The sequence below is a fragment of the Lissotriton vulgaris genome, chromosome 5 (genome assembly GCF_964263255.1).
Source record: "Lissotriton vulgaris chromosome 5, aLisVul1.2, whole genome shotgun sequence".
Taxonomy (NCBI): Eukaryota; Metazoa; Chordata; class Amphibia; order Caudata; family Salamandridae; genus Lissotriton; species Lissotriton vulgaris.
The window spans coordinates 1,367,839,530-1,367,866,218 of record NC_141693.1 but is presented as its reverse complement, the minus strand read 5'-3'; the positions used below and the strand labels follow the sequence as shown (position 1 = coordinate 1,367,866,218).

Genomic DNA, 26,689 nt, shown 5'->3' with positions numbered 1-26,689 from the left:
AAATAAAAATTAATTATTAAAAATAATTATCTATTAATACAAATTATTTACCAATTAACAATAAATTAATTAACAATTAAAAAAGAATTAAAAATTAGATTAAAAACAAAAAGAACAATTTACAAATTGAATTACTTACAATTAAATGACTTCCCACCCTATTCCCCTATAAACCCACAGCCCACTGCAGAAAATAAATTAATAAAATTAACATAATTATCAATTAATAAATTAATTAAAATTAATTACGCATTATATTTTAATTAATTACCAATTACCAATTAATTAGCAATTAATTCAAATTAAATACAAATAAATAAATTAACATATTTAATTATTTATAATTAAATAACTTCCCACCCTATTCCCCTATAAACCCACAACCCGCTACAAAAACTAAATTATAAAATTAACATATTTATCAATTAATCAATTAATTAAAATTAAGTACCAATTATATTTTAATTAAATAACAATTAATAATTAATAAACAATTAATTCAAAATAAATACCAATAAATAAATTAACGTATTTAATTAATTATAATTAAATTACTTCCCACCCTATTCCCATATAAACCCACAAACCACTACAGAAAATAAATTACTAAAATTAACATAATGATCAATTAATCAATTAATTAAAGTTAATTACCAATTATATTTAAATTAATTAACATTTAATAATTAATTAAAAATGAATTCAAAATAAATAGTAAAAATTTAATTTACATATTTAATTAATTATAATTCAATTACTTCCCACCCTATTCCCCTATAAACCCACAACCCGCTACAGAATTATATCACGCAAAAATTAAATACCATATAAATAATTAATTAATATAAATAATAAAATAAATATACACTTTTCAAACATATACTAACATAAAAAACACTTTAAAAATTGATATTAACTTACTTACCTCAAATTCGATATTTTTGGAGTCTATATTCTGTCCATTCTATATTTTTGTAGTCTATATTCTGTCCATTCTATATTTTTGTTGCCCATATTCTGTTCATTCTATATTTTTGTTGTCTATATTCTGTCTATTCGATATTACGTGCCATTCTATATTTTTGATTCGATATTAATGCTATCGTATTCGATATTTTTGTAGTCTATATTCTGTCCAGTCCATTTTGTGTCCATTCTATTTTTTTAATCGATATTAATACAAATCGATATTAAAAACTCGATATTTTGAGTGTATACCGTCTAATGCAAACAATGAGCCTTTCTTTAACTAACATGAATCCTGATAATAGACCTGCAAAGAAAGAAGGTGCTCACAAAGCAAAATACATTTCAACGGTACCCTGTAGTGAGGCTAATTTAAATGAGCATTTAATATGCTCTTCGAACATATGGTTAGATGTGCATATTTAACTTTCAGAATAAATGCAAACCGTGAATAAAGGAATACATGTTTACATGTGCAAATATTACTTTCAAAATTAATCCAATCTAACTTGAAGTGTAAGTATAAGAAGACATGCCTTCATGTTTAAATTGAACATTGGTGCAGACGTATACATCTCTAGTTTCTGTTATGTTATGTTGAAATCACTTTTACCGCGCACGGTCACCAAATGGTTTCATGGCGCTCATAGACAACAACGGAGGCAGACAGCATAATTACTCAAAAGCTAATTGAAAGAGGTAAGTTTTGAGTAGTTTACGGAAATAGAGATAATTGGGGCAGAGTTGAAGTAAGATAGGAAAAGAGTTCCACAGTGCAGGGGCAAGAAACGAAAAGCACGAGCCACCATGCTTTTTACATTTGTACCTGGGGATGATTAGAAGGTTGTGGGCAGTAGACCGGAGATTTCTTAAGGGGATGTGACGTTTGAGGCTGGAGGAGGTAAAAACCGGAGCAGAAGCAAGAAGGGCTTTGAAGACAGTACAGCCCAACTTAAACATACAACGGGAGGCCACCGGGAGCCAGTGCAATTTCCTCAACAGGGGCAAGACATGTTGATGTTTAGACTGTTGCAAGACCAGTCTCGCCGCCTGATTTTGAACCAGCTGAACCCGATGGAGATGGTACGCAGGAATCCCAACATAGAGAGAGTTGGCATAGTCAATATGGGAGGTGACAAGAGCCATGATGACCAGTATGAGAGCCTCAGTTGTGAGGAATATGCGGATTTTTCAGATCCTGCGTAGATGGAAAAAGCAGGACGATGTAACTGCATTGATTTGAGGTCTCATAGATAAGTCACTAGATTTGATTACGCCAAGGCTTTTCACCGAATTGACAGGACAAGGCGGGGTGCCGAGAGCGGAGGGCCAAAAACTAGAGCTCCAGGGGTTAGCTGACCCTCCTGTTAGTACCAACTCTGTCTTGCTGGGATTAAGCTTCAGCTGGCTAAAATGCATCCACTCAGAGATAGTAAGCATGGTGGACTGGAAATTGGCACAGGAAGAGGGGGATGAGTCAACAGGAAAAATCAACTGTAAGTCATCCGCGTAGTTGAAAACAGTGACAGGGGTGTGGCGGAGAGAAACTATAAGGGGTTGCATATAAATATTAAACAAAAGAGGTGAAAGAGCCGAGCCCTGAGGAACACCACAGGATAGTGCAGAGTAGGGGGCTGAGAAGGTGGAAAGGTGAACTGATTGAGAGCGTTGGTGCAAAAAAGATCTGATCCAAGTGAGGGCCATGCCCTGGATACCCGCATTGTTGACACGGTCGATCAAGATGGCAGTGATAACAATGTTTTAGTGTGTTTAAATGCTTCATACATGCTAATGAAGTTAAAACACAGTAAATACAATGTCAAATGCAAGTATATAATTGCATTTCTCTAATGTATAGGGGTGGAGTCTGAATTGAGTTGCTCCACAGTCTGTCTGTGATTTACAGGTCTTCTACTTCAATCTGTGCAACTGTATAGCACTGAGCATGAATGTGCAGTAGGTTTTACTTCCAAGTCAATGTTTTGGTGCAAGAAGTTATCTATGAATCTAGCTTTCAGAATGTCCAAATGCAATTTCACTAGTTTATACGTCATGTAGACGATATAGCTCGTATCTGTGTTGATGACACTTGATAATTAGGTATGCACTTCACAGCAGCTCTATGTTCTCCTGTTTATCAAATTGCTCCATCTGACTAATGAGCATCTTGTGAGTTCCAGTGTTTATATGGGTCTGTAAAAGATGTATATATATTTTAATGCAAGTGTGCTGCTTGTCTGTTTTCCTCCTATGCGCAGGGGTATGCCTTTGTACAGTACAGCAGGTCTGTGGCACCAGAGATAAGTGGTGTGACTGGCCTGCTGCACACCAATTGAGGTAGCCTTGTCATATCTAACCACAGTTTAGGGAATCTATTAGCCTTGCTTTCATATAGGCCTATCAAACCCTTACTATGCCATTAGATTTAGGCTTTTCTCTAAAAGTGGAATGTCCAACCTTTGCAGCTAATATGCTTTGCTTTTAATAAACCGAATCGTTGTATGCTGTGTAGTCTTGCATGTTGTATTTTGCAATGGTTCGCTTAGTCTTCTGGTGTTTTTACCAGAAAGTTAAGCTTTCAGCACTTCTATGTATGGGTGCTGTAGTCTGGAAGTTGAGTGCTTTTTTAGGTCTGAAGTTAGCCAGAACCTTTTAATTTTACACTCACAAGGTTACCTAGAGTGCCAGTGTTTTTGTTTTTACTTTATATTTATCATTGTTGCCTTTGTGTTTAGAGCCTGAGTTGAAAGCAGGACCTTTCTACCAGATGTAAGCGTAGGCCACATTCCATGCTTTATCAGTTTATGTCTCCTGCCAATGCTGTTGTAAATTCTTTTTAAAGTGTCCTTTATTTATCCGAATGCTCTGTATTTCATAGCATAATCATTTGTGTGAATTCTACACTGTTCTGTATTAAGATATTCTCGTTATACCAGGGACCTCAGTAATTAGACGCAAATGCATTGTTCCGGTACGCCCTTCCCTGTCTGTTCGTCAAATCACAAATTGAATGGTGCAATCATTGTATGAGGAAGAAAAACAAGCTTAATTTCTTACAGATACAGAAGCACCCATAACACGTATTTAGTTAAATTGTGTGCTTTCATTTTGTGAAATATAAGCCTAGTGTGTCCTATAAACTTAATGTAGGTCTCATCTGGGCATCATTTTTTTTATTCTGTTACAATTTATTATATAGAGACACCCAGAGGTTCCCTAAAATGTTCTGTGGTATAGTGACCGATATGTTTGACATGCTTCAGGAAAATGTCCTGATATTTCACAACTGCCTTGTGATATTGTGCAGGCCTACAGCACACAAACCAAAAGCTTCAATACCGTACATGTAAATATTCAGCCTTTATTGTGTTTTACAGTACTTGTAACAATTTCTTTTTTGTTTATTTCCTTTATCTTTGTTTGTGGAATGGAATGAATGGAAAGGTACTTGTAAAGCGCATGGCTACCATGAGGCCTCCCAGCGCTGAGAATCTGAAATGTGAGTACCCACTTTAGCTAGATGGAAATAAAAATGTTTTCAGCTGGTTGCAAAAAGCCAGATGGTCATCTTCCAACCGGATATGGTCCGGAAGAGTGTTCCATCTTCTGGAAGCCACATATGAGAATCGCTGGCCTCCCCTTCTGGTTTTGCGAATTCTCTGGATAGTTGCCAGGCATTTGTTTCCAGAGCGAAGAGCTCTATTCAGATGATAAGGGACAATGATTGACTGAAGTATTGGCAGACTTTTTACAGTCATGATCTTGTGGGTGACACGGAGGGCTTTAAACTGAATCCTCTCTGCGACAGGCAGCCAGTGAAGTGAGGCTATGGCTGCTCGAGCTGATTCTCTGCGGGGTATGTTCAGGAGCAGTCTAGCTGCACAATTCTGCACTACCTGGAGTCTCATTATTGTGGATCGTGATGATACTGCATAAAGAGCATTAGCATCGTTTCTTTGCTTCTTTCTTTCCTTCTTCCGTCTTTCTTTTTTTCCTTCTTTCTTGCTTTCCTTCTTTCTTGCCTTATCTCATTCCTTCTTTTAACTTTCCTTCTTTCTCTTTCTTTTTGCCTTCTTTCTTTGCTTGATTGTTCTTCCCTTCTTTCTTATTGCCTTTCCTTCTTTCCCGCCTTCTTTCCTTTATTCTCTCATGTTTTTCCTTCTTTCTTGCTTTCTTTATTTCCCTTCATATTTTTTATTTCCTTTATTTTCTTTCTTTTTATCTTTTCATTCTTTCTTTACATATTTCCCTCTTTCTTCACATATCTTATTCTTGCTTTCCTTTCTTGTTCTTTCTCTTCCTTCTTTCCTTCCTTGTTTTTCCTTTCCTTTCCATTCTTTCTTTTCTTTCTTTCCTTTCTATCCATATTTCTTTCCATCTTTCCTTCTTCCCTTCCTTCTCACATTCCTTTGTTCTATCTTTCCTTACTACTTACCATCTTCCTGTTGTTGTTATGCTTTCCATCCTTCAGTCCTTCCTTCTATCTGTCCTTCTTTACTTCTCTCCGTCTCACAATCCTCTCTTTCTTTCGATCATTCTTTCTTGTCTTTCTTTCTTTCTCTTCCTCTTTCTCAAAGGAAAGAACTGGCTGCCATAGCAGAACAATTGACTTTTTAGGTATCTGTTAGCCAAGGTGTTGGACTTCACCCTTTTTGCAGGGTCATCCCTAAACATTTTGCCTTTCTCCTGGCCTTTTTTTGTTACATGGTGTTGGTGGTTCTAGGACTCTGAGCACTTTAGCGCTGCTGTCCAGTGAAAAGTGTATGTGCTCTCTGTGTTAAATATGATAAGTATTGGTCTACACCTGTTTTGGCCTATTTAATTTACCTGTTAGTCCCTTGTAAAGTGGCATCTCCTATTCTCGGGCTAGTAAATTAAATGCTATTGGTGGGCTCGAAGCGCTGATTGCGCCACCCACCAAAGTAGCTATCTCAGGCCTCTGCCATTGCAGGGCCAGTGTGCGCAGTGTGACTGCCGCTGTGACGTAACACCTAAAGTGTGTGCCATGTCCATGACCCCCCTTTTACTACATGTCAGTCACCCCTAAGGTAGGCTCCAGCTAGCCCTATGGGCAGGGTGCATTATAGATAAAAGATAGGACATGTATCTTAAGTGTGTGACATGTCCTGGTAGTGACAAACAGCCATTTTTGGTTTCTCACTACTGTGGGGCTGCCCTCCCAGAAGAATGCATTGGGGATTCCCTGATAAGTGTGTCAGTGGTAATCCGTGATATGAGAGGTGCAGCATGGTCAAGTTTGGTATATTTGGAATAGTGTGCGCAGATTTATTATAACTATTTTAGAAATGCCACTTTCAGAAATTGGCATTTCTGTGAGCTATGTGTCTGCCTGCCTCATGTGAATTGCATGTCTAGCTTTTGAGTGACAGGGGCTGGTGAGGTGTGTGTGGCTCCAGGAGGGCCAGGGTGAGCCAGCGCTAGGCTGAATGGGACATCTACATATTGAGTAGTGGTGAAGCCCCTGGTCTCTGGATAGGAAGAAGCCTGCCCTAGTGAATTCTGTCTTCGCCCCCCTGTGGTGTGTCTGATGACGAGCCCCCACCTGACAATAGGGAAGAAGAGCCTGTTAAACAGAGTGCCCCAGAACCAGTTGGAACTGGTTTCCCCAAGCCCTATTCTCTACAGACAAATGAAAATGTCATATGAATGCCCCATAAGGAGGTTTTTCTTGGCCTTACCTGGGCTGAAGGGAGACACTTCACCATGAGGAACTGCTGTGGGGCCCAGCAGCTGCTTCTTGGGGGTCCCTGCGTGGTGGCTTGCCTGGCCCCAAGGACTTGTCATTTCTGCCTGCCTGCGCACCTCTGGAAAGGAGGGGCTGCCTGATCCCTAGTTGTGTCAGGTGGGAGACAAGCTGAGAGCTGTATTTTCATTTTCCAAGTGGAGCGTGCTTCTATTGTTGATCTGCAGCACTGGGCTGCGATGTGAGATTCCCCAGCATTTTGAGTGCTGCTGCAGCAGAGCAGGAGCTCACCCCGCACTGCCGCTGCTGAAAAAAAAAAGGGAACCCACCCCGCGTTGGTGTGCTGCTGATGGGTGCCCACCCCGTTTATTTGATTATTTTATCCTAGCTGGTGCCCACCCCGCCTATTTGATTATTGTATCCTCGCGGATGCCCAACCCACCTATTTGATCATTTTATCCTCGAGGGTGCCCACCCCGCATTGCTACCAGAGAAATCATCGCTGCGGCACCGAGCCACAGAGAAGGAGAATGCCGCCAAACCAGGAAGTCATGCCAGCACTGCCTGTCTGTGGGTGGGGACAAAAAAAATGATGGCCAGCCAGTAGCCTCGCGGCTGAGGAGGAAGCCTGGGAAGAGGAAGGCGAGCCCCCGGTGTACAGAAGGGAGCCCTGTGTGTGGTCCGACCGCGCGCATGCAAAGAAGCCAGGCGAGAGCCTACCCCGCTCTGGCAAATGCCCCAAAAGCCTCCGGAGGAGAGAAGAGGGACGGCAGCTGAGCAGCGGGGCTCCAGTGGTAAAGGGAGAGTCCCGCGTTTGCAGCTCCGGTGCCCCAAAGGAGAGAAGAAGGCTGCACCTGCCTGAGCAGGGCTCCCATGTGTGGTGGGAGCCCTGCGTGTTCCCAAAGGGAGGGAAGAACTGACCAGAGAGCAGCGAGGGAGTCCTGAGTCAGCACGGTGAATGGGAGCCTGAGGTTGCACCGGGCTGGTTCTTGAGCAGTCCCACAGGAGAGCGGGCCGCTCCAACGTTGGGGCAAATTTGTAGAGTGAGCCCAGAGCGGGGCTCCAGAGGGACACATTTTTCCGGAACAGCTTCACCGCTGAAGCAGGCAGCTGCAACGTGGCCACATTGGTCTTCAGAGCCCCAGTGGGGGTCAGGGGCACAGCGGTGCCCGTGTTCGGTGGCCTATTGGTTCCACTAGTCCCAGTGAGACAGAAGAGGGACCGTGGTGCCCGGGCTGAGATGTGAACCTCAGTTGTGCCACCGTCCAGCCACGGCCCGTGGAGGGAGTTTCGGTGGGGTGGAGAGGCGGAGCGGGGGAGGGGCAGGGTGCGCTACAAATTTGTTTTATTAATTAAATTGTTTACTTACCTTCAATTATCCATACTCCAGTTTTTAGCACCCCCCACGCTGCCCCTCCCCTGCCCTGCCTCTCCGCCCCACTGAAACTCCCTCAACGGGCCGTGGCTGCCACCGTCACAGGCAACTGCAACCTTTGGGGCATTTTTGGTGATAGAGTCCAGATCGGGCTCTCAGGGCCTTGGCAGTGCCAATGCCCACCATTCATTTCACAGCTGCCCAGGAAGTAGTGGGCAGCTGCCAAGTTTAGGCCATCATTCCTTTGGGAGCATCGTTGAAGGAGGTAGGAGTTAGAGACACTCCTCTGCCCCAGCGCAATTGCAAGTGTTTGGTTCCTACTGCATTGGCCGCCCTGATGTTCTGTACTTAGGGCATTTGAGCCCCATTGAGTTGGCCAGTTGGCCTGAGGGTCATTTCAATTTTAAGCTCCTGAGGGTTAGGATAATGTGTTTATGCCTAATGGGATATTGCGTAATGTGTTTATGCTAGTGAGGTCCTTTGCGCAATATGTTTATGCTGATAAGGTTTGGACTAAGCATGGGCGGAAAATCCGTTCCGCTTGCGGATTTTGCGGATTTTCGGTAAATTCGCAATCCGCGAGATTCGCGAATTTCCCGCAAAATCCGCTAGCGGAACGTATTGGGTCAAAAGTTCAAGCTGACTTTTGTAACTCTTTTAGAATGGCGCCGGCATGCTGCCAGAGCCATTCTAAAACAGTTACAAAAGTCAGCTTCAACAGGAAGCTCTAATAGATAAAGTAAAGCAAGTGCTCGAGTTGAAGGTTAAATTCAGTTACACAATCATTAATCACCCCAAACTTGGGGTGATTAATGATTGTGTAACTTAATTTGACCTTCAACTGGAGCACCTGCTTTACTTTATCTATTAGAGCTTCCTGTTGAAGCTCTTTGTAGCTATTTTAGAATGGCGCTGGCAGCTTGCCGGCGCCATTCTAAGTGGGGCTGAGGGCAGAAGGGCACAAAAGTGGGACAGAGGGCAGAAGGGGATAAAAAATGAGTGGGGCAGAGGGCAGAAGGGCACAGAAACGAGTGGTACAGAGGGCAGAAGGGCATAAAAAACGAGAGGGTGGCAGTGATTAAACAGGCAAAAAAAAAAAACGCGAACACGCAAACCGCCCCGCGAACACCCGCGAACACGCAAAGTGCCCCGCGAACACGCAAAAATAAAAATGTCCGCAAATTCGCACAAATTCGCGTATTTTGCGGATTGCGAATTCGCAAATCCGCAAATTAGCAGATCGCGAATTCGCAAAATTCGCCCATGCTTAGTTTGGACCTACTGTGGGTTTAGGTCTGATGTGATATAATGCTTAGGTCATTATTGTACCAATGATTACTGGTTGTGGTTTACATATGCTACGTTCACTTTGTGATGGTTCTGACAGTGGTCCCAGTGGCCCTGTCAGGTGTATATAATCCCTTGTAAATATTGCCCGTGCCAGTTGGCACAGTGTAAATGTGTGATTAGGTTTCTAATGTGTTTATGATAATACAAAGGCTATTTTTTAACCTTGTGTGGAGTTTCTTATGGGGTGTGCCTAGTTTGTTGCTGCTGTGTGTGTGTGTTGCGCAAACACTTTACACATTGCCTCTGAGATAAACCTAACTGCTTGTGCCAAACTACCAAGGGGGTGAGCAGGGGTTATCATCAGTATGTAACTCCCTTGCCCTGACTAGGGTGGTGGTGTCTGCCTGGCTTTGGCGCAAGCCTTAGCCAACCAGAAATCCCATTTATAACATTGGTTGTCAGCGGTGAGGATAGGACTTGTGTTTGCGCAATACCACCACAACAACTGGTTGCACTACAAACTCTGCATTTAGATAATCACATGTTTGCCTAGCTCCCAAGGGGGTGAGCAGGGGTTATCATCAGTATATAACTCTCTTGCCCTGACTAGAGTGGTGGTTTCTGCCTGGCTTTGGTGCAAGCCTTAGCCAACCAGGAATCCCATTTCTAACACAAGGCCTTTTGATTTTACTAAAAGTGTGTATATGTCATAGTTACTTATAGAGGTTTTCAACAATGCTTCATTTGCCTGTAGCTGTGTCATTTACATTATTCTCCAACCCACTCAAGCAAGCATCAAGGGGCAACGCCTCAGGCCACTTAAGCAATTGGCTGACTTCATTATGAGTTAGGGCATGCTGCCCTTTCACAATGACCACTTCCACACATAACGTAGTTTTCTTCAGTGCCTGGGAGTACTGTAGAAATATGTGCTTTTTCAGACCAAAAAACATTTTTGTGTTTAGTCAATGTTTTTTTTCCAGTTTGACGAACACGCAGCAGGTCCTCAATCAATAACATTGTGCAAAAACATGACAAAATAAGAATTGTCAAAACTATGACAGACAACGCCAGACCTGTTGGTTTTGCCTAGGCAAGGACATGACTTCAAGCTGAGGGAAGCCAGCATTCTGTCATCGCACACAGGAAGTCGGTCACATGTCAGTCAAAGTATGAACAGACCACGGTAGGGGAGGGCTTAAAAGAACACTCACCCAGAAATTAATGGAACGTGCAACAACACTGGAGGACATAAGGAAACAGAAGCATGAGCCCCATTCACAGTAGCAACATAGCGACACTTTAATTATGTGGGATTAATTAGTAAGGGCTCAGCCTACTTCAAGAGCAGACATGCTTGGTTTGATGAAGTGCGACTGCTGTCGGCGTTGACACCAGAGGCTCCTGCCAGGCGAAGCTGAGCGTCTACCTGTAGCATCCACTATACCGCTGTCTCTGAAATGTTCTCAGCTCCCAAATGGCACAGTTTTAAAAAATAAGAACCACAACGAGAAACAGACATTGAAGTGAAATACAACGTAAAGATCATCGAATATATATGTATAGAAATTACCAGGATGGCTAATGGGGTAGATTACGCGCCTCAGGGATGTTCTAAGAAATGACAGACTATCTGGATCACTTATTCCTGCATTTTGCAGAAGGAGTTAGATATATCCAGTCCAGGGGTGCCATTAGGCATCATGTTATGTTATGTTAACAAAGGTTTGTATAGCGCGCTGACACCGGTTGGTTTCCTGGCGCTGTGAGGACAGAGTGTGATCAGAGGTGGAAATTAGGGATTAGTGATATGCTTGTGAAAAGAGCCAGGTCTTTAGTAGCTTCCTGAAAGACAGGAGGTCAGGACATAGCCTGATCTCGAGGGGAAGGGAGTTCCATATGCGGGGAGCCTGGGTGCCAAATCTACAGCCACCAGACCGTTTGCGTTTGAAGGAAGGTGTTTGTAGAAGACATTGGTGTGCTGAGCGTAGACTTCGAGGCGGATTGTATTTTATGATCAGTTTGGAGATGAATTTGGGGCTTTTGCCGTAGAGTGCTTTAAACATCATACAGCTGACTTTAAAGATGCAGCGCTGAGTAACCGGGAGCCAGTGGAGTATTTTCAAGAGGGGGGTTGCTGGGTGCCATCTAGGCTGGCTTAGGATCAGTCTTGCAGCATGGTTCTGCACCAACTGTAGACGTTTTAGGAGGAACTGAGGAAGGCCCAAGTAGATTGAGTTGGCATAATCTAAGTGAGAGATCACAGTGGCGATCACCACCTGTATCAAGGCTTCGTGGGTCAGAAGGCGACAAACCTTCCAAATTTTCCTCAGTTGGAAAAGGCATTTGGAGACTACCTGACCAACTTGCGTTTTAAGCGAAAGATCACTGTTTAAGGTGATGCCGAGCGTTTTTGCCGATGGATAGGGGGACGGGGCTGGGCCCATGTCTGATGGCCAGTAGTGTGGGCCCCAGTATTTAACACTGTCCCCGGTAAGGACCAGCTCCGTTTTCCCAGGGTTCAATTTCAGATGATTCTGGTTCATCCAAGCTTGGATGAACCTCATTGTAGACTGGAAAAAAGCGATGGACGTGTGTGAATTGTCAATTGTGAATAGGAGCTGTAAGTCATCCGCATAATTTAGCACCGTAACCTGTTTTTTCCTAAGGGCCTGGATTAGAGGGGAGATGTAGAGGTTGAACAGGTGTGGTGATAGAGACGAGCCCTGGGGTACGCCGCAGGTGATAGCTTGTTTAGTGCCCACTAAGTTGCCTAGTCGAACCGCTTGTGAGCGGTTCGTCAAGAAGGACTTTAGCCAGGCCGCTGCTGTGCCCTGGATGCCGGCCTGTGTGACATGATCGATCAAGATGGTGTGGTCGACCGTGTCAAAGGCGGCTGATAAATCCAGGAGCACTAAGGCCTGCGGGGTGCGATTGTCTGCGCAGTCCCTAAGGGTATCCAGGACTGACACTACCACAGCCTCAGTTGAGTGCGCGGGGCGGAAGCCCGCTTGGTGGATGTCTAGGCAGTTAGATGTTTCGATAAAATTAGACAAGCAGTTAGCAACATGTGCTTCCAAAACCTTCGCCAAGAAGGGAAGGAGGGAGATGGGTCGATAATTTAAGTTGCAAGTGGGGTCTGCGCCCGGTTTTTTCAGAAGGGGAATTACCGTTGCCTCTTTGAAGGCACATGGGACTAGTCCAGTGGTCAGTGAGCCATTCAAAAGGGAGCAGGCAGGTGCCGGAATCACTGATAAACATTCTTTTAAGATGTAAGGGGGGCATTTATCAGAAGGAGCACCTGATTTCACTCTTGTCAGCAGTTCCTGGAATATTGCTGGAGTGATAGGGGTGAATTCACACAGTGAGCTGGTTGCCTTAGGTTCTGAATCCAGAAGAGAGGAATCTGAGTCTAAGAGGGAAGGGTTTGTGCATTGGGGGATACTGGATTTAATGGTGGCGAATTTCTCAGTAAAGAAAAGGTTAAGTGAGTCACACAGAGCCTGGGTTGGGGGCAAGCTGGGCCGAAGTTTGTCTAGGTTGGTTAATTCGTTGAGGATTGAAAATATGTCTTTAGATTTATTGGTCGAATTAGTGATTCGGGCAGAGAAGTAGCTGGTTTTGGCTTCTAAGATGGATTTCATATATTCCTTCCTGGCGCTGATGTATCGATTTTTAGCGTCAGAAGCGTAGTTACGGCGCCAAAGTCGTTCAAGTTGGCGAAGGGCTAATTTCTTTGCCTTCAGGTCTGAAGAGAACCATTTTTGGGCATCGGCTCTTCGAGCCAGTTTGATTATTTTGTATGGGGCATGTACATCACTGGCTTCTTGTAGCCAGTGAGCAAGATTGCTTTCAGCTACATTGACATCATGCTGGTGGAGAGGGGTGGAAGTGGCCAAGGTTTGTATAAAATCAGGTTTGGCTAAGGAGTTCCAATTTCTGGCGCGGCCGCCGGTAGCTGTAGCGGCGTTCTTTTTAACAGGGTGGGCTAGGCTAAATTTAAGCAGAAAATGATCGGACCACAGACATGGAGAGATTGCCAGGGATGTCACTGAGGGGGAATTTGTCCACACTTGGTCCAATATGTGACCCTTGCTGTGGGTTGGTGCTTAAACTTGTTGGTTGAAGTTCAGGTTTGTGAGGAGCTCAGTTAGTTCCTGCGACTGTGGGCTTTCCCTAGGGTCGTTGAACCAATAATTAAAGTCCCCTACCAGTAAAATCCTGTCATGTTCGATAGCCAGGTTGGCGATTTGTTCACTGAAAGTTAGGGGGAAAGACGGCATATTGTTAGGGGGTCTGTAAAGAAGGACACATACTATGGAGGAATGGGACGTTTCAATTTTGAGTACTAGGTTTTCAGAATCTGGTAGCTTCAGATTAATCAGGGCTGTAATATTTAAGTCGTGGCGGAAGATTGCTGCCACTCCCCCGCTCGGTTTAGAGGAGCCCCGATCAGAGTGGATAATCCGGTAGTTTGATGGTAGGGCCGAGATAATGTCTGGGGCTGAATCTTGAGTTAACCACATCTCGGTAAGTAACAGTAGGTCGGGTTTATCCTCATCCAATAAGAGGAAGAGGTCTAATTTATGTTTGACCATAGAGCGTGTATTTAAGTAAGCTGTGGACAGGAGAGGGGGAGAGGGGACGGGCACTATGTGACTGTCGTGACCCACCGTGATCGTAGTGGCGGTGTCCGTGGTTAGAGTGTGATGACCAAGGATCCCCAGTCTTTGGGCTCGGTGGCGTGATAGTTCGCTAAGGAAGCCGTGACCGGTGTTGCAGGAGCACAGCTCGTCACGGGTATAGACGGTAGGACCCTCTGAGTGGCGAGTCCCGGGGCCCGTCAGGGCGCGGACGGGCGCAGACGGGCTAGAATACTGATCACATTGTAAGTGCTACAGTACCATTTTATAAATTCTGAGGAGGTAGTTATTCCACTCACCTTCACATAATTCTGCACTGGTTTGGATATTATATAAAACATGCACACCTACATCTTCAATGGAGCTGTGAACCTGGTCAGCTCTGTGGTACACCTTGTTGCATATCACATGCAGGTTAGAGGCTACACCCACGTGGTGTCTACAAAGAGGCTGCTTGCTCATGTTGACTATTCAGAAAGCTTGTGACAAGTAAACTAAGGAAACTGGAAGATCAGGATCACAAACACGATAGGAGAATGGCCTTTGATCAAACTTTAGAAAAGGAATTATGTAGAAGAGGCACTAAGCTATGGTATGCACTTCTAGTATTGGAAAAGTGTGATTTTAATGCAATTGACAACGAAAAGAAAGATAAAGTTGATAAGGCTGTGCGCACTCTGGCATGGCTGGTCAATAGCAGTAAGAGGCCTAGGATGGTAACTTCGGTAAGGAACGCTTAGTAGGTATTCTATCAGCAAACTACGAGATTTTAGGACAGAGTGCATTGTCTTGTTCTCAAGTAAGGTTTATATCTATTACAATCTGGATTTTGCAACCCTTTGCTGTTGACCAGACTAGACAACAAAACACCAGGTAAAATGTAGCTTAATTGGCTGGCTAATGACAGCATGAGGGGGTGAGGGTAGAGGGGCTGAGTGATATGGATACGGTTGGGTGTATCAGCTACAGAAACAACATCCACAATTCACAGAGACTTTTTCTCATACTCTAGCATGTAAAACCAACCCTGGTACTAAACTAATAGCAACAATCCGATGCACTGATGCTCCCATTTCTAATGGTAACTGTATTGTGGCCAACCCCATTCTGAGGTTCATCCTACCCCACTCGTTTCCAGACTTCAGTGCATATAGTGATCCTATATTAGAGCCTGGATTAACTCCGGCATGCACTGGAGAACATACACTACACTAGGACCCGGGTCATCTTGGACAGGGCCATCGGTTCCATTAAGGAAACTGGAAACTTTCCAAAATTCTACCACCATGTTCAATGGCATGAGTGGCGCTCTTGCACACTGCATTTAAGCTCCTCTGCATCGTTCACACACTGATTTGTGTTCCCATGAAACGTTAGAAGGCACCTCACAGCAGTTCATCAAAGTGGGTGTTGTTGCAGGCTGGCATGAGAGAAAAAAGATTGTTATATAGCCGATGTGGAAGGTGCAATTGGGAGCACTCGAACAGACCTCTGACAAGGGTGCAACTCCGCTCCCTGGCAATCGATTTACAAGCTCCTCCCCTTGGGGGGCTGATGACTGATTTCCAGAGCCAGGAGCCTACACCCAGGAGCGGTTTGGCTATCATACATAAACACAAAACAAGTCATGTTGTCCACATTAACAGATGTTTTGCTCTTCTGATAAGTTCAGCAGACCGAAACAATAGTGGCAAGAGCTAACACTGGCTGTTTGGCTCTCATCCACAGACACCAAGCAGTAGGTCATGTTCCCCCAACAGACTATTTGCCCATCTAAAATATCTAAAGAAAGAAACATGTGTCAAGGGCTAATAGCACTGGCGCTTCAACGCTCAAATAAGAACAAGAAAATATAGAAGTGTGGCTCAATGGTTAGAGCAGCAGACCCTAAAGCAGAGATCAGGCCCGGGACCAGGGTTCAATTCTTGACGCGGCAGGGTCTTGGGCTCAATTTCCTCGGACCTGATAATTCTTGCCTCTGTGCCTATTCTAATCATAGGCCCATCTCTGCAACTCTGGGCAATAGCTTGCTTAATCTCCACAACGGCCCCAACAGCGCTAGGATGCCTTGCTGCACCTTGGGGGTGCCCAGGAGTGAGTGCCTCACAGGAAAAAAGTTAGGAAGGGTTCCACAGTGGTATTCGTACAAGCGCCGGAGAGACACCATATTGGGTGATTCAGGCGCTATACAAGTAATGCAACATTTTACATAATGGACTGCCTTGAACTGTATTTACCATATGGGACTAGTAGGACTGGAACATATCCAGTGTGTAACTCCACCCACTAGCAAAGGTAAGGACTGGCCTCATACCCTCAGGGAAGTAGATCAGTGTTCACAGCAAAGCCAAGGAGAAAGATATGATAGTAAGTTCAAACGGGTGGAGTTTCCCACCATTGATGATAGAACTAAGGGAGCTTTTGGTTCCCCAGGGAATTTCTTAGCAGCCTCCAAAAGAGTGGGAAATATTTCCTTGATCCTATATAAAGCCTGCCCGCTGGCCAGAAGAGGGAGATGTTGCATTATGGCAGGAAGACTACTTAATAAACAGCATTTCTGTTTCACAGATAAATGGAATTAGGGGATTGTGGGGGAATATAGAAGGAGAGGGTGCACATGGCAAGAGGAAGGATACCTGATACCCTGTCTTTCTGTTTCACAGGACAACTCATCCTCTCAGGACGTGTGAATTTCTGGGATAAAAGAAAAGTGACACAACCTTCCACTGACTTAAGGAAAGACTACTAGGAATAAATGTTGTTTTAGTATCATACCTAAGAGAACTAATCAGAGAATGCTGTAATACTTCCAAAGAGGAAGCCCAAAGAGACTAAAGGATATGCAGTAATATACCAACTGAATTAGTGATGTTCATAATGGATAGAGATCTCAGAAAAGAGAATAGAAGTTCTGTGTGAGAATTGTTGTTCGAGAACTTGGTACCTTATTAAACAGCATAAATCTCGCAAAGTTTACTTAACATTCATATGCGAATGCTTTTTAGAGAATGAAAGAGCAGTGGGAGAATGGCCTAGGTGACCCAGTAGGGGAGGGTGGGTGAGGGATGCATGCCTTCACACTAAGATAGCTTCCACCATCACTTGTTTTTAAGCAAACCTACTGCATTCCAAATCGTGTGCACATGGTAAATATTGTACTGAGTGGCTGCTGCTCCACTGAGCCTGATGCGGATCAGAACAGGTCACCTTCTTAACTTGCCGTGGAAGAATTCAAGTAGTTTGTTCTGGAAGAAAGTGGCTGAGTTCCTTGAAAATATTATGACATGCAATATGGTACGATACATTAAAACATACATTTTTTGATTCTATTTCTTTATCAGCCATATCCATCAACATGAATTGCGCTCGCAAATGGCCAGATTCTGAGAATCTGGCCGTTTGCGAGTGCGATTTTTGCATTTGGGATTCATCATCCCAAATGCAAAAATCGCTATTACCAAAATCGCATATTTGCGAGGAATTGGATTTAAGGAATCTCTAATAGAGATTCCTTAAATCCAATTCATCAACCAATTGGAAATTGCGAATTCACAATATTTGGTCGCAATTTACCACCAAGTCTGACTTGGTGGTAAATTGCGAAAAAAGAGTAAAAAGCACTTTAGTGCATTTTTTTCTTTTGCATGTTACACACACACATGTCCTCTGGACATGTGTGTGCGCAACACCTGTTCAAATGTGCATTTGAGGGGTGCTACAGGGTGTCCTTTGGACACCCCTGGCACCCTTCAAATCGCAATCTTATTTGCGATTAGCAAATTGCTAATCGCAAATAAGGAATACTCCCCATTCATTCCTATGGGCCTTTTGGCCCATAGGAATGAATGGGGAGTTTTTCCTTATTTGCGATTAGCAATTTGCTAATCGCAAATAAGGAATCAGTAGGAATCGCAATAAATTTTGCTAATCCTACATGAATCCTGTTTTGCGAGTCCTTAATAGCGAATCGCTATAATTCGCTATTAGGGCCTCGCAAAACGGGAGATTGATGAATCAGGCTGTATGTTTCTTGCTAAGCAACATTATCCATGCACTGATAACAAGCATTTCCTGCCAGGCAAGGTTAGGGAGACAAGAATCTAGAAAGGTGGACGACACTTGAGAAAGGCTGTGAGAGAGAGTGTTACTCAGTTCAGGATTTGTTCCTCCTAAGTATGATGCCTTCTTAGAAGGACTTTATTGAGCTTGGTCCAGGGACGAGCTTGGTGATGTGACATCCAACGACTCAGTACTTGGCTACCTTGGTCCACATACAATAGTTGTTTACGTGGTGAAATTGTCTCTAAAACTCAGAGAACTCAGGAGTAACGGGTGCAACCATGGAGATGGTGGCACACAACTGGAAATATGCACGTAACAGGTAATGTTGCAAGTATGTATTTTCCAAAGTCTACAGTTCACAGTGTTGATGTCATGTCATCTACCTGCTACTGTGTTATGCATTATGATGTGATGACCATTCCGTTTTATACTGATGGGTAGTTTTAATCTAATTAATGTCTGCTTATAAATGCAGTTGTCAGCGCTCCCTTTTATGCTGGCGAATGGAGGTTTCTGGAGAAAGTCCACTTCTCTCTTCCCTTCATTCCCAGGGAAGTCATTTCATATTTACTTTTCTAATGAGAGAAGACTCCTCAAGGCGTAGGTTTATCCACACAGCTCATACTTCTCTCTTGTTCAACAGATCCTCTTCAATTTTTCAGTTTTTTACTGTGGACCGGTCCTCTCTAAAGTTTATCTTTAGAAAAGCAGCCTCCCTCCAGACCCTCCACCTTTGATAACTCTCCTACTCTCATTTTATCTCCTCTACAATACCCTAGTCATCCAACCCCTATCATTTCTTAACCTACCCATTCGAATATGTCCCCCGCACCATCTCCGCTTCTCTGCAGCGCAGCCCCTATTTTGATAGATTGCTGTGCTGGGTGGAACCCCCACTTCTCATACCTGTCCCCTCTCATGCTGCCTCCTCCTTTCTTACCCTTCTCTTCGGCAGCGACCCTGCATCTCTTATCTTACTATTAAGCATCACAGCACCTCTCTTGAGAGGCCCCCCCACACCTAGGGGTGGAGGGCCTTTAGTGGCATTTCGGGCGAGAAGCGAGGCAGAGGCTGGGCCAGTGTACATCTGGTCAAGGGGAGTGGGAGGAGTCGCCAGGAAATATGAGGAGGTGAGGCAAGCTATTAGTGCGTCACCTAGGTGCTAGGTGCGCAGGCGACCCCTCCAGGGAAAGGGATATAAGAGCACTGCAAGAGCGCCAGTAGGCTTCTTGTCCTGTGGCGGGGTTCCGGGCAAGGAAAATGTTGGGACTCCTTTTTGGCAGGGACTGGCTGATCCTGGAACAGGGACGGCAGTCAATGGGGCTCCGGGCTGGCAGGAGAGGGGGGCCCTCCTGCTGGTGGCCCTCGACTCTCTGGCCCTACCCGAGATGCTGGTGCTTGGAAGAAGCAATTTGGTGAAAGCTGGTGTGCATGGAAAGGTGCAAAGCAGTGTCCTAGTTACGGCGTCTAGTGGGTAGACAACGGGTAGTTACCTGAAATGGAAGCAATGGAGATGAGTTGTGACCTGCTGGTACAACCTGCATCCAGTGTGGCGCTGGTGATCCTGAATTGTAAATACAATTGTAACCTGTGGTTCAAAAGAATACTGCGCAACCCAATGTTTATCAATGTGTGTTGGATTAGTGTAATAAAAGTTGGTCTAATGTTGACAGTGCATCAACAAATAAAGATTGCGTTATCTGAGAATTAATAAAGACTACGCAGTGAAGACCAGCCACTTGTATGGTGCATTTTTGAGGTGGGCAAAAGGGGGGCAAAGTCTGGTGGGCCGAATTGCACGTTATATGCCTAGTATATCCTTCAGCAGAATATAACCTCCTTTCAATCTTCTTTCTCGATGGGGCACCCTCATTCCCACCCTCCTCCTTTATGCAGCAGAACACTTCCACAATGGTACCTCTTCATCTGGTAAGTAACCCGATTCCTCTCATCCAATAAGATGTTTCCTGGTGGGATCCGCTCTCTTACCTTCCTCCCCAGCGTAGTCAGAGTCCAGGTTACGGAAGCAGACGTTCTCCCCCTCTTCCGGGTCACTGAAGAGGGCTTGCACAACCTGCTTCGTCTGCTTCTCGAAAGTTATGGAAAGGTTCATTCTCTTGTCTGCGGCCAGAAGTTGCTTTCCTTTACACCGTCCTCGGCGCGTACAGTCAAGCGAGGTTAGCTTGGCCCGGAGCCTAATCAGATTGCTTCGACCAGAACCAGGAACAAGAACCGAAATAACAATCAATAATGCTGCCTGTGTTGCGCTGTTCGTACTTCCTTCTCTGCCTCACTCCTACGTCACATTATTGAAAGCCTCAAGTATGTACCTTTGGACGCTTAGTCACAGAAACTGGCTACGCGCCAATCTGTTTCTCTAAGCAAACATGCGGGAGGGTGAAGCTGCAGCGTCCCAAGGCTTTTTGGAGCCAGGCCTTACAGGTGCGAGAAGTGAAAGAACCCGCTGGCTCGAGGCATCATATTACTGTACCGCAGCACGTTTGCAGGTGCAAAGGTGTGTCGGAGCTTCATCAAAACACCTTGGGGTGCGCCGTTCTTCTGTGTCTTAGTCCGAAACGTAATTAATGCTAGACATGGCCCCTGAACACTAAAATATGTATGCATTCTAGAGGGAGAGAAAGTTATCTCTTTAATTACATTTAGAACATTTGTATATCTACATTAACTCTTTCATGCCACGAGTCAATTTTTCTAGGTGTATCTCACACAGGAGCTAAAGACCCTGTCACCAGGAGACTCTAGGTCTCTGCCAAAACTATGCAGCAGTCTTTTTGTCATTCGACAACCGAAGGCATTCTGGACGAGAGCAGTCACTTGTCACTTCACGTAAATCTTTCATTGGATTAGAGAACCCGTTCACGGTGGTTCGTGAAGGAAACACAAACATTTTCCTCCGTGACATGGAGTTATTCTACAGTCTTACTGAAAGAGGGGATAGTTTGAAGAGCTGTGCTGATAGAAAATATTATTACGCATTATACATTTTTTAGCAATTCATGGCACAAAGTTTTGTGTGTCTGCGCACTGTAAATAAAAGGAGTTATTGCGTCATTGCCAATATTTTGCAACAAAAAGGGTTAGGATTTTCAGTTGTCAAATCCGCTGCTGTGCATACTAACAACATCACTTCAACCTACATCACAAGACCACTGTGCCGACATCACAAACAACAAGCCTTAAGTACTGTTATAACAGGAGCAACAAAACTACGAGTTGTTCGTGCTGTGTGCATCGCGTGAACTGAATTACTTCATGATGCACTCAAAAGAGACGGTCACTGAAAGGAAACACAGTAAGGAAAAATATTTCCAGGGTCTCCGAATTTGGTGAAGTTGAAGCTTGGGTGAATACTCTGAGTCAGCCCTTGCAGCTAGTATTTGCCCCAGGCCCTTTAAAAGTTTGCGAATGCTCTGCTAACATGCCCACGTCTTTTTTTACAGTATGCACTCAGCTCTCCCTTATGCATCAATGCACCCACGCGTGGTCCCTCCATTCTTCAAGCCATTAGTTAGTTGTAGTCACCAACCTACCTATCCACGCACACAAACTCGTAGTTGAAGAAGCTTGTTAAACATATGGGTAAAAAAAACTCTGGCTTTTTTGCTTTACCAAAGCTTGCATTTTTTTGTTAGCTATGACCGACCCCCAGGTGATCTCATCTAAAGATGTTTGTGACTTATAAATAGCTGCAGTACAATAAATACTTTAATTTTGCAGTTTCTAGCGCAAACTCGCCCAGAAGATATTGTAGCACCAGTGCCATTCCAGAAGGACACAATCATGTTTTACTGAAGGCGATGGGAGATTTGCCCAGAATCACAAGATGTTGAGAGGAAGCCGAGACTTGGACCTGGTTTCCCACCGGCACATCTTCACCCCTTATTTATTGTTATTTCTTGTGCACTGAAAGTCAGGGGAAGAGGAGGAGTTGGGTTTGGTGACGCCCACCCTTCTTCTTAGTGTACCCACGAGTAAAACTACCTTCAATCAATGTAAGTGAAATCAGAGCCTATGACGCAGATATTTAACTGTAAGGACATCTGTATTAGGGGTGGGCAGAAAACTCCGCTCTGACAGCGTACTGGATGAAGCCAGCCACACCTGCTCCCTGGGCCCGGTCCAAGCTTCCGAAACCTAGCCAGGCTGGGGAGAGCCTCACCGGGCCTCGGTGGAGCCCCGTCCCCAGCGCCCAGACCCTCTGATGGCTTGCAGGACGGGGGGGGGGCTCACGCACATCAGGGCCGGCCGAACTGAGCTCAAGCCCCGGGCCCCGTCCCAGCTTCCGAACCCTAGCCAAGCCGGGGAGAGCCTCCCTGGGCCCCGGCGGAGTCCCGTCCCCAGCGCCCAGACCCTCTTGTGGCTTGCAGGACGGGGGGCTCACGCACCCCGGGGCCGGCTGGTCGGAGCTCAAGCCCCGGGCCCGGTCTCACCTTCCGAACCCTAGCCAGGCCGGGGAGAGCCTCCCTGGGGCCCGGTGGAGCCCCGTCCCCAGCGCCCAGACCCTCTGATGGCTTGCAGGACGGGGGGGGCTCACGCACATCAGGGCCGGCCGAACTGAGCTCAAGCCCCGGGCCCCGTCCCAGCTTCCGAACCCTAGCCAAGCCGGGGAGAGCCTCCCTGGGCCCCGGCGGAGTCCCGTCCCCAGCGCCCAGACCCTCTTGTGGCTTGCAGGACGGGGGGATCACGCACCCCGGGGCCGGCTGGTCGGAGCTCAAGCCCCGGGCCCGGTCTCACCTTCCGAACCCTAGCCAGGCCGGGGAGAGCCTCCCTGGGGCCCGGTGGAGCCCCGTCCCCAGCGCACGGACCCTCTGATGGCTTGCAGGACAGGGGGCTCATGCACCCCGGGGCCGGCCGGATGGAGCTCAAGCCCCGGGCCCCGTCCCAGCTTCCGAACCCTAGCCAGGCCAGGGAGAGCCTCCCCAGGCCCCGTTGGAGCCCCGTCCCCAGCGGCCAGACCCTCTGATGGCTTGCAGGACGGGGGGCTCACACACCCCGGGGCCGGCCGGCCGGAGCTCAAGCCCCGGGCCCGGTCCCATCTTCCGAACCCTAGCCAGCCCAGGGAGAGCCTGCCTGGGGCCCGGTGGAGCCCCGTCCCCAGCGCACGGACCCTTGGCCGGACCCAAAGAGAGTTAAGCCCAGGCCACGTCCACTCCCCGACGGCCTGCCCGGGGAGCCCATTTTTCTCGACTACGTGGGGGCCTTACAGAACTCTGGGGAAGGACAAAAGTTGGAGTTAGCCCGGCCGCCTGCCCTCAGGGCCATCTGGTCAACCCGCCCGCAGATCCATCTGGTCGCGCAGCCAGGCGACCAGATGGCCCGGGACGACCCAGCGCCCAGATGGCCTGGGAGGCTGTCGTACCCAGTCGCCCTATGACGCAGATATTTAACTGTAAGGACATCTGTATTAGGGGTGGGCAGAAAACTCCGCTCTGACAGCGTAGTGGATGAAGCCAGCCACACCTGCTCCCCGGGCCCGGTCCAAGCTTCCAAAACCTAGCCAGGCTGGGGAGAGCCTCACCGGGCCTCGGTGGAGCCCCATCCCCAGTGCCCAGACCCTCTGATGGCTTGCAGGACGGGGGGGCTCACGCACCCATGGGGCCGGCCGAACTGAGCTCAAGCCCCGGGCCCCGTCCCAGCTTCCGAACCCTAGCCAGGCCGGGGAGAGCCTCCCCGGGCCCCGGTGGAGCCCCGTCCCCAGCGCCCAGACCCTCTGATGGCTTGCAGGATGGGGGGGGCTCACGCACCCCGGGGCCGACCGAACTGAGCTCAAGCCCCGGGCCCCGTCCCAGCTTCCGAACCCTAGCCAGGCCGGGGAGAGCCTCCCTGGGCCCCGGTGGAGTCCCGTCCCCAGCGCCCAGACCCTCTTGTGGCTTGCAGGACGGGGGGCTCACGCACCTCGAGGCCGGCTGGATGGAGCTCAAGCCCCGGGCCCGGTCTCACCTTCCGAACCCTAGCCAGGCCGGGGAGAGCCTCCCTGGGGCCCGGTGGAGCCCCGTCCCCAGCGCACGGACCCTCTGATGGCTTGCAGGACAGGGGGCTCATGCACCCCGGGGCCGGCCGGATGGAGCTCAAGCCCCGGGCCCCGTCCCAGCTTCCGAACCCTAGCCAGGCCAGGGAGAGCCTCCCCGGGCCCCATGGAGCCCCGTCCCCAGCGGCCAGACCCTCTGATGGCTTGCAGGGCGGGGGGCTCACGCACCCCGGGGCCGGCTGGACGGAGCTCAAGCCCCGGGCCCGGTCTCACCTTCCGAACCCTAGCCAGGCTGGGGAGAGCCTCCCTGGGGCCTGGTGGAGCCCCGTCCCCAGTGCACGGACCCTCTGATGGCTTGCAGGACAGGGGGCCCATGCACCCCGGGGCCGGCCGGATGGAGCTCAAGCCCCGGGCCCCGTCCAAGCTTCCGAACCCTAGCCAGGCCAGGGAGAGCCTCCCCGGGCCCCGTTGGAGCCCTGTCCCCAGCGGCCAGACCCTCTGATGGCTTGCAGGACGGGGGGCTCACACACCCCGGGGCCGGCCAAACTGAGCTCAAGCCCCGGGCCCGGTCCCATCTTCCGAACCCTAGCCAGCCCAGGGAGAGCCTGCCTGGGGCCCGGAGGAGCCCCGTCCCCAGCGCACGGACCCTTGGCCGGACCCCAAGAGAGTTAAGCCCAGGCCACGTCCACTCCCCGACGGCCTGCCCGGGGAGCCCATTTTTCTCGACTACGTGGGGGCCTTACAGAACTCTGGGGAAGGACAAAAGTTGGAGTTAGCCCGGCCGCCTGCCCTCAGGGCCATCTGGTCAACCCGCCCGCAGGTCCATCTGGTCGCGCAGCCAGGCAACCAGATGGCCCGGGACGACCCAGCGCCCAGATGGCCTGGGAGGCTGTCGTACCCAGTCGCCCTATGACGCAGATATTTAACTGTAAGGACATCTGTATTAGGGGTGGGCAGAAAACTCCGCTCTGACAGCGTAGTGGATGAAGCCAGCCACACCTGCTCCCCGGGCCCGGTCCAAGCTTCCAAAACCTAGCCAGGCTGGGGAGAGCCTCACCGGGCCTTGGTGGAGCCCCGTCCCCAGTGCCCAGACCCTCTGATGGCTTGCAGGACGGGGGAGCTCACGCACCCCGGGGCCGGCCGAACTGAGCTCAAGCCCCGGGCCCCGTCCCAGCTTCCGAACCCTAGCCAGGCCGGGGAGAGCCTCCCCAGGCCCCGGTGGAGCCCCGTCCCCAGCGCCTAGACCCTCTGATGGCTTGCAGGACGGGGGGGCTCACGCACCCCGGGGCCGGCCAAACTGAGCTCAAGCCCCGGGCCCCGTCCCAGCTTCCGAACCCTAGCCAGGCCGGGGAGAGGCTCCCTGGGCCCCGGTGGAGTCCCGTCCCCAGCGCCCAGACCCTCTTGTGGCTTGCAGGACGGGGGGCTCACGCACCTCGGGGCCGGCTGGACGGAGCTCAAGCCCCGGGCCCGGTCTCACCTTCTGAACCCTAGCCAGGCCGGGGAGAGCCTCCCTGGGGCCCGGTGGAGCCCCGTCCCCAGCGCACGGACCCTCTGATGGCTTGCAGGACAGGGGGCTCATGCACCCCGGGGCCGGCCGGATGGAGCTCAAGCCCCGGGCCCCGTCCCAGCTTCCGAACCCTAGCCAGGCCAGGGAGAGCCTCCCCGGGCCCCATGGAGCCCCGTCCCCAGCGGCCAGACCCTCTGATGGCTTGCAGGACGGGGGGCTCACACACCCCGGGGCCGGCCGGACGGAGCTCAAGCCCCGGGCCCGGTCCCATCTTCCGAACCCTAGTCAGCCCAGGGAGAGCCTGCCTGGGGCCCGGTGGAGCCCCGTCCCCAGCGCACGGACTCTTGGCCGGACCCAAGGAGGGTTAAGCCCAGGCCATGTCCACTCCCCGACGGCCTGCCCGGGGAGCCCATTTTTCTCGACTACGTGGGGGCCTTACAGAACTCTGGGGAAGGACAAAAGTTGGAGTTAGCCCGGCCGCCTGCCCTCAGGGCCATCTGGTCAACCTGCCCGCAGGTCCATCTGGTCGCGCAGCCAGGCTAACAGATGGCCCGGGACGACCCAGCGCCCAGATGGCCTGGGAGGCTGTCGTACCCAGTCGCCCTTGCAGTCCGGTGAGGGTGGCCGGGCGCACCAAGGCAGCCAATCTGGAGCTTCCTTCCCCCGGGTGGCTGCTGCTCACTTCCCTGCCCGACTTGCCCAGGAGCAGTAGGAAGGGGAGGCCATCTGGTCACCCTGCTGACCCGCAAGGCATGGTGGCCCCCATCCCGCACCCCGGTGGGCCAGGGACAGGAGGCCCCTTTGCCGTGCGCTCCACCAGGGCCGTTGCCGACCCCGGCGGGGGCGATCCGAAGACCTCACTAAACCTTCCAATCGGTAGTAGCGATGGGCGGTGTGTACAAAGGGCAGGGACTTAATCAACGCGAGCTTATGACCCGCACTTACTGGGAATTCGCCGTTAATGGGAAATAATTGCAATCCCCAATCCCTATCCTGAACGGGGTTCTGCGGGTTACCCGCACCTGTCGGCAAAGGGTAGACACACGCTGATCTGTTCAGTGTAGCGCGCGTTCAGCCCCGGACATCTAAGGGCATCACAGACCTGTTATTGCTCGATTTCGTGTGGTTGAACGCCACTTGTCTCTCTAAGAAG

The 26,689-nt window shown here is 48.6% G+C and overlaps 1 protein-coding gene and 1 pseudogene across 1 annotated transcript in view; both read right to left on the bottom strand.

The window, feature by feature from the left end:
* The window catches only part of BCL2L15 (BCL2 like 15), a 129,511-nt gene extending 109,171 nt beyond the window's left edge, over positions 1 to 20,340 (bottom strand). Inside the window, exon 1 of the mRNA XM_086920361.1 lies at positions 20,030 to 20,340. Coding sequence (XP_086776487.1) covers positions 20,030 to 20,153 — 124 coding nt within the window. The 5' untranslated portion in view covers positions 20,154 to 20,340. The remainder of the gene's footprint in view (positions 1 to 20,029) is intronic.
* A 6,091-nt stretch (positions 20,341 to 26,431) lies between these two features.
* LOC147712612 (18S ribosomal RNA) overlaps positions 26,432 to 26,689 on the bottom strand; it is a pseudogene marked incomplete at both ends in the record, with an annotated part of 528 nt that continues 270 nt past the window's right edge.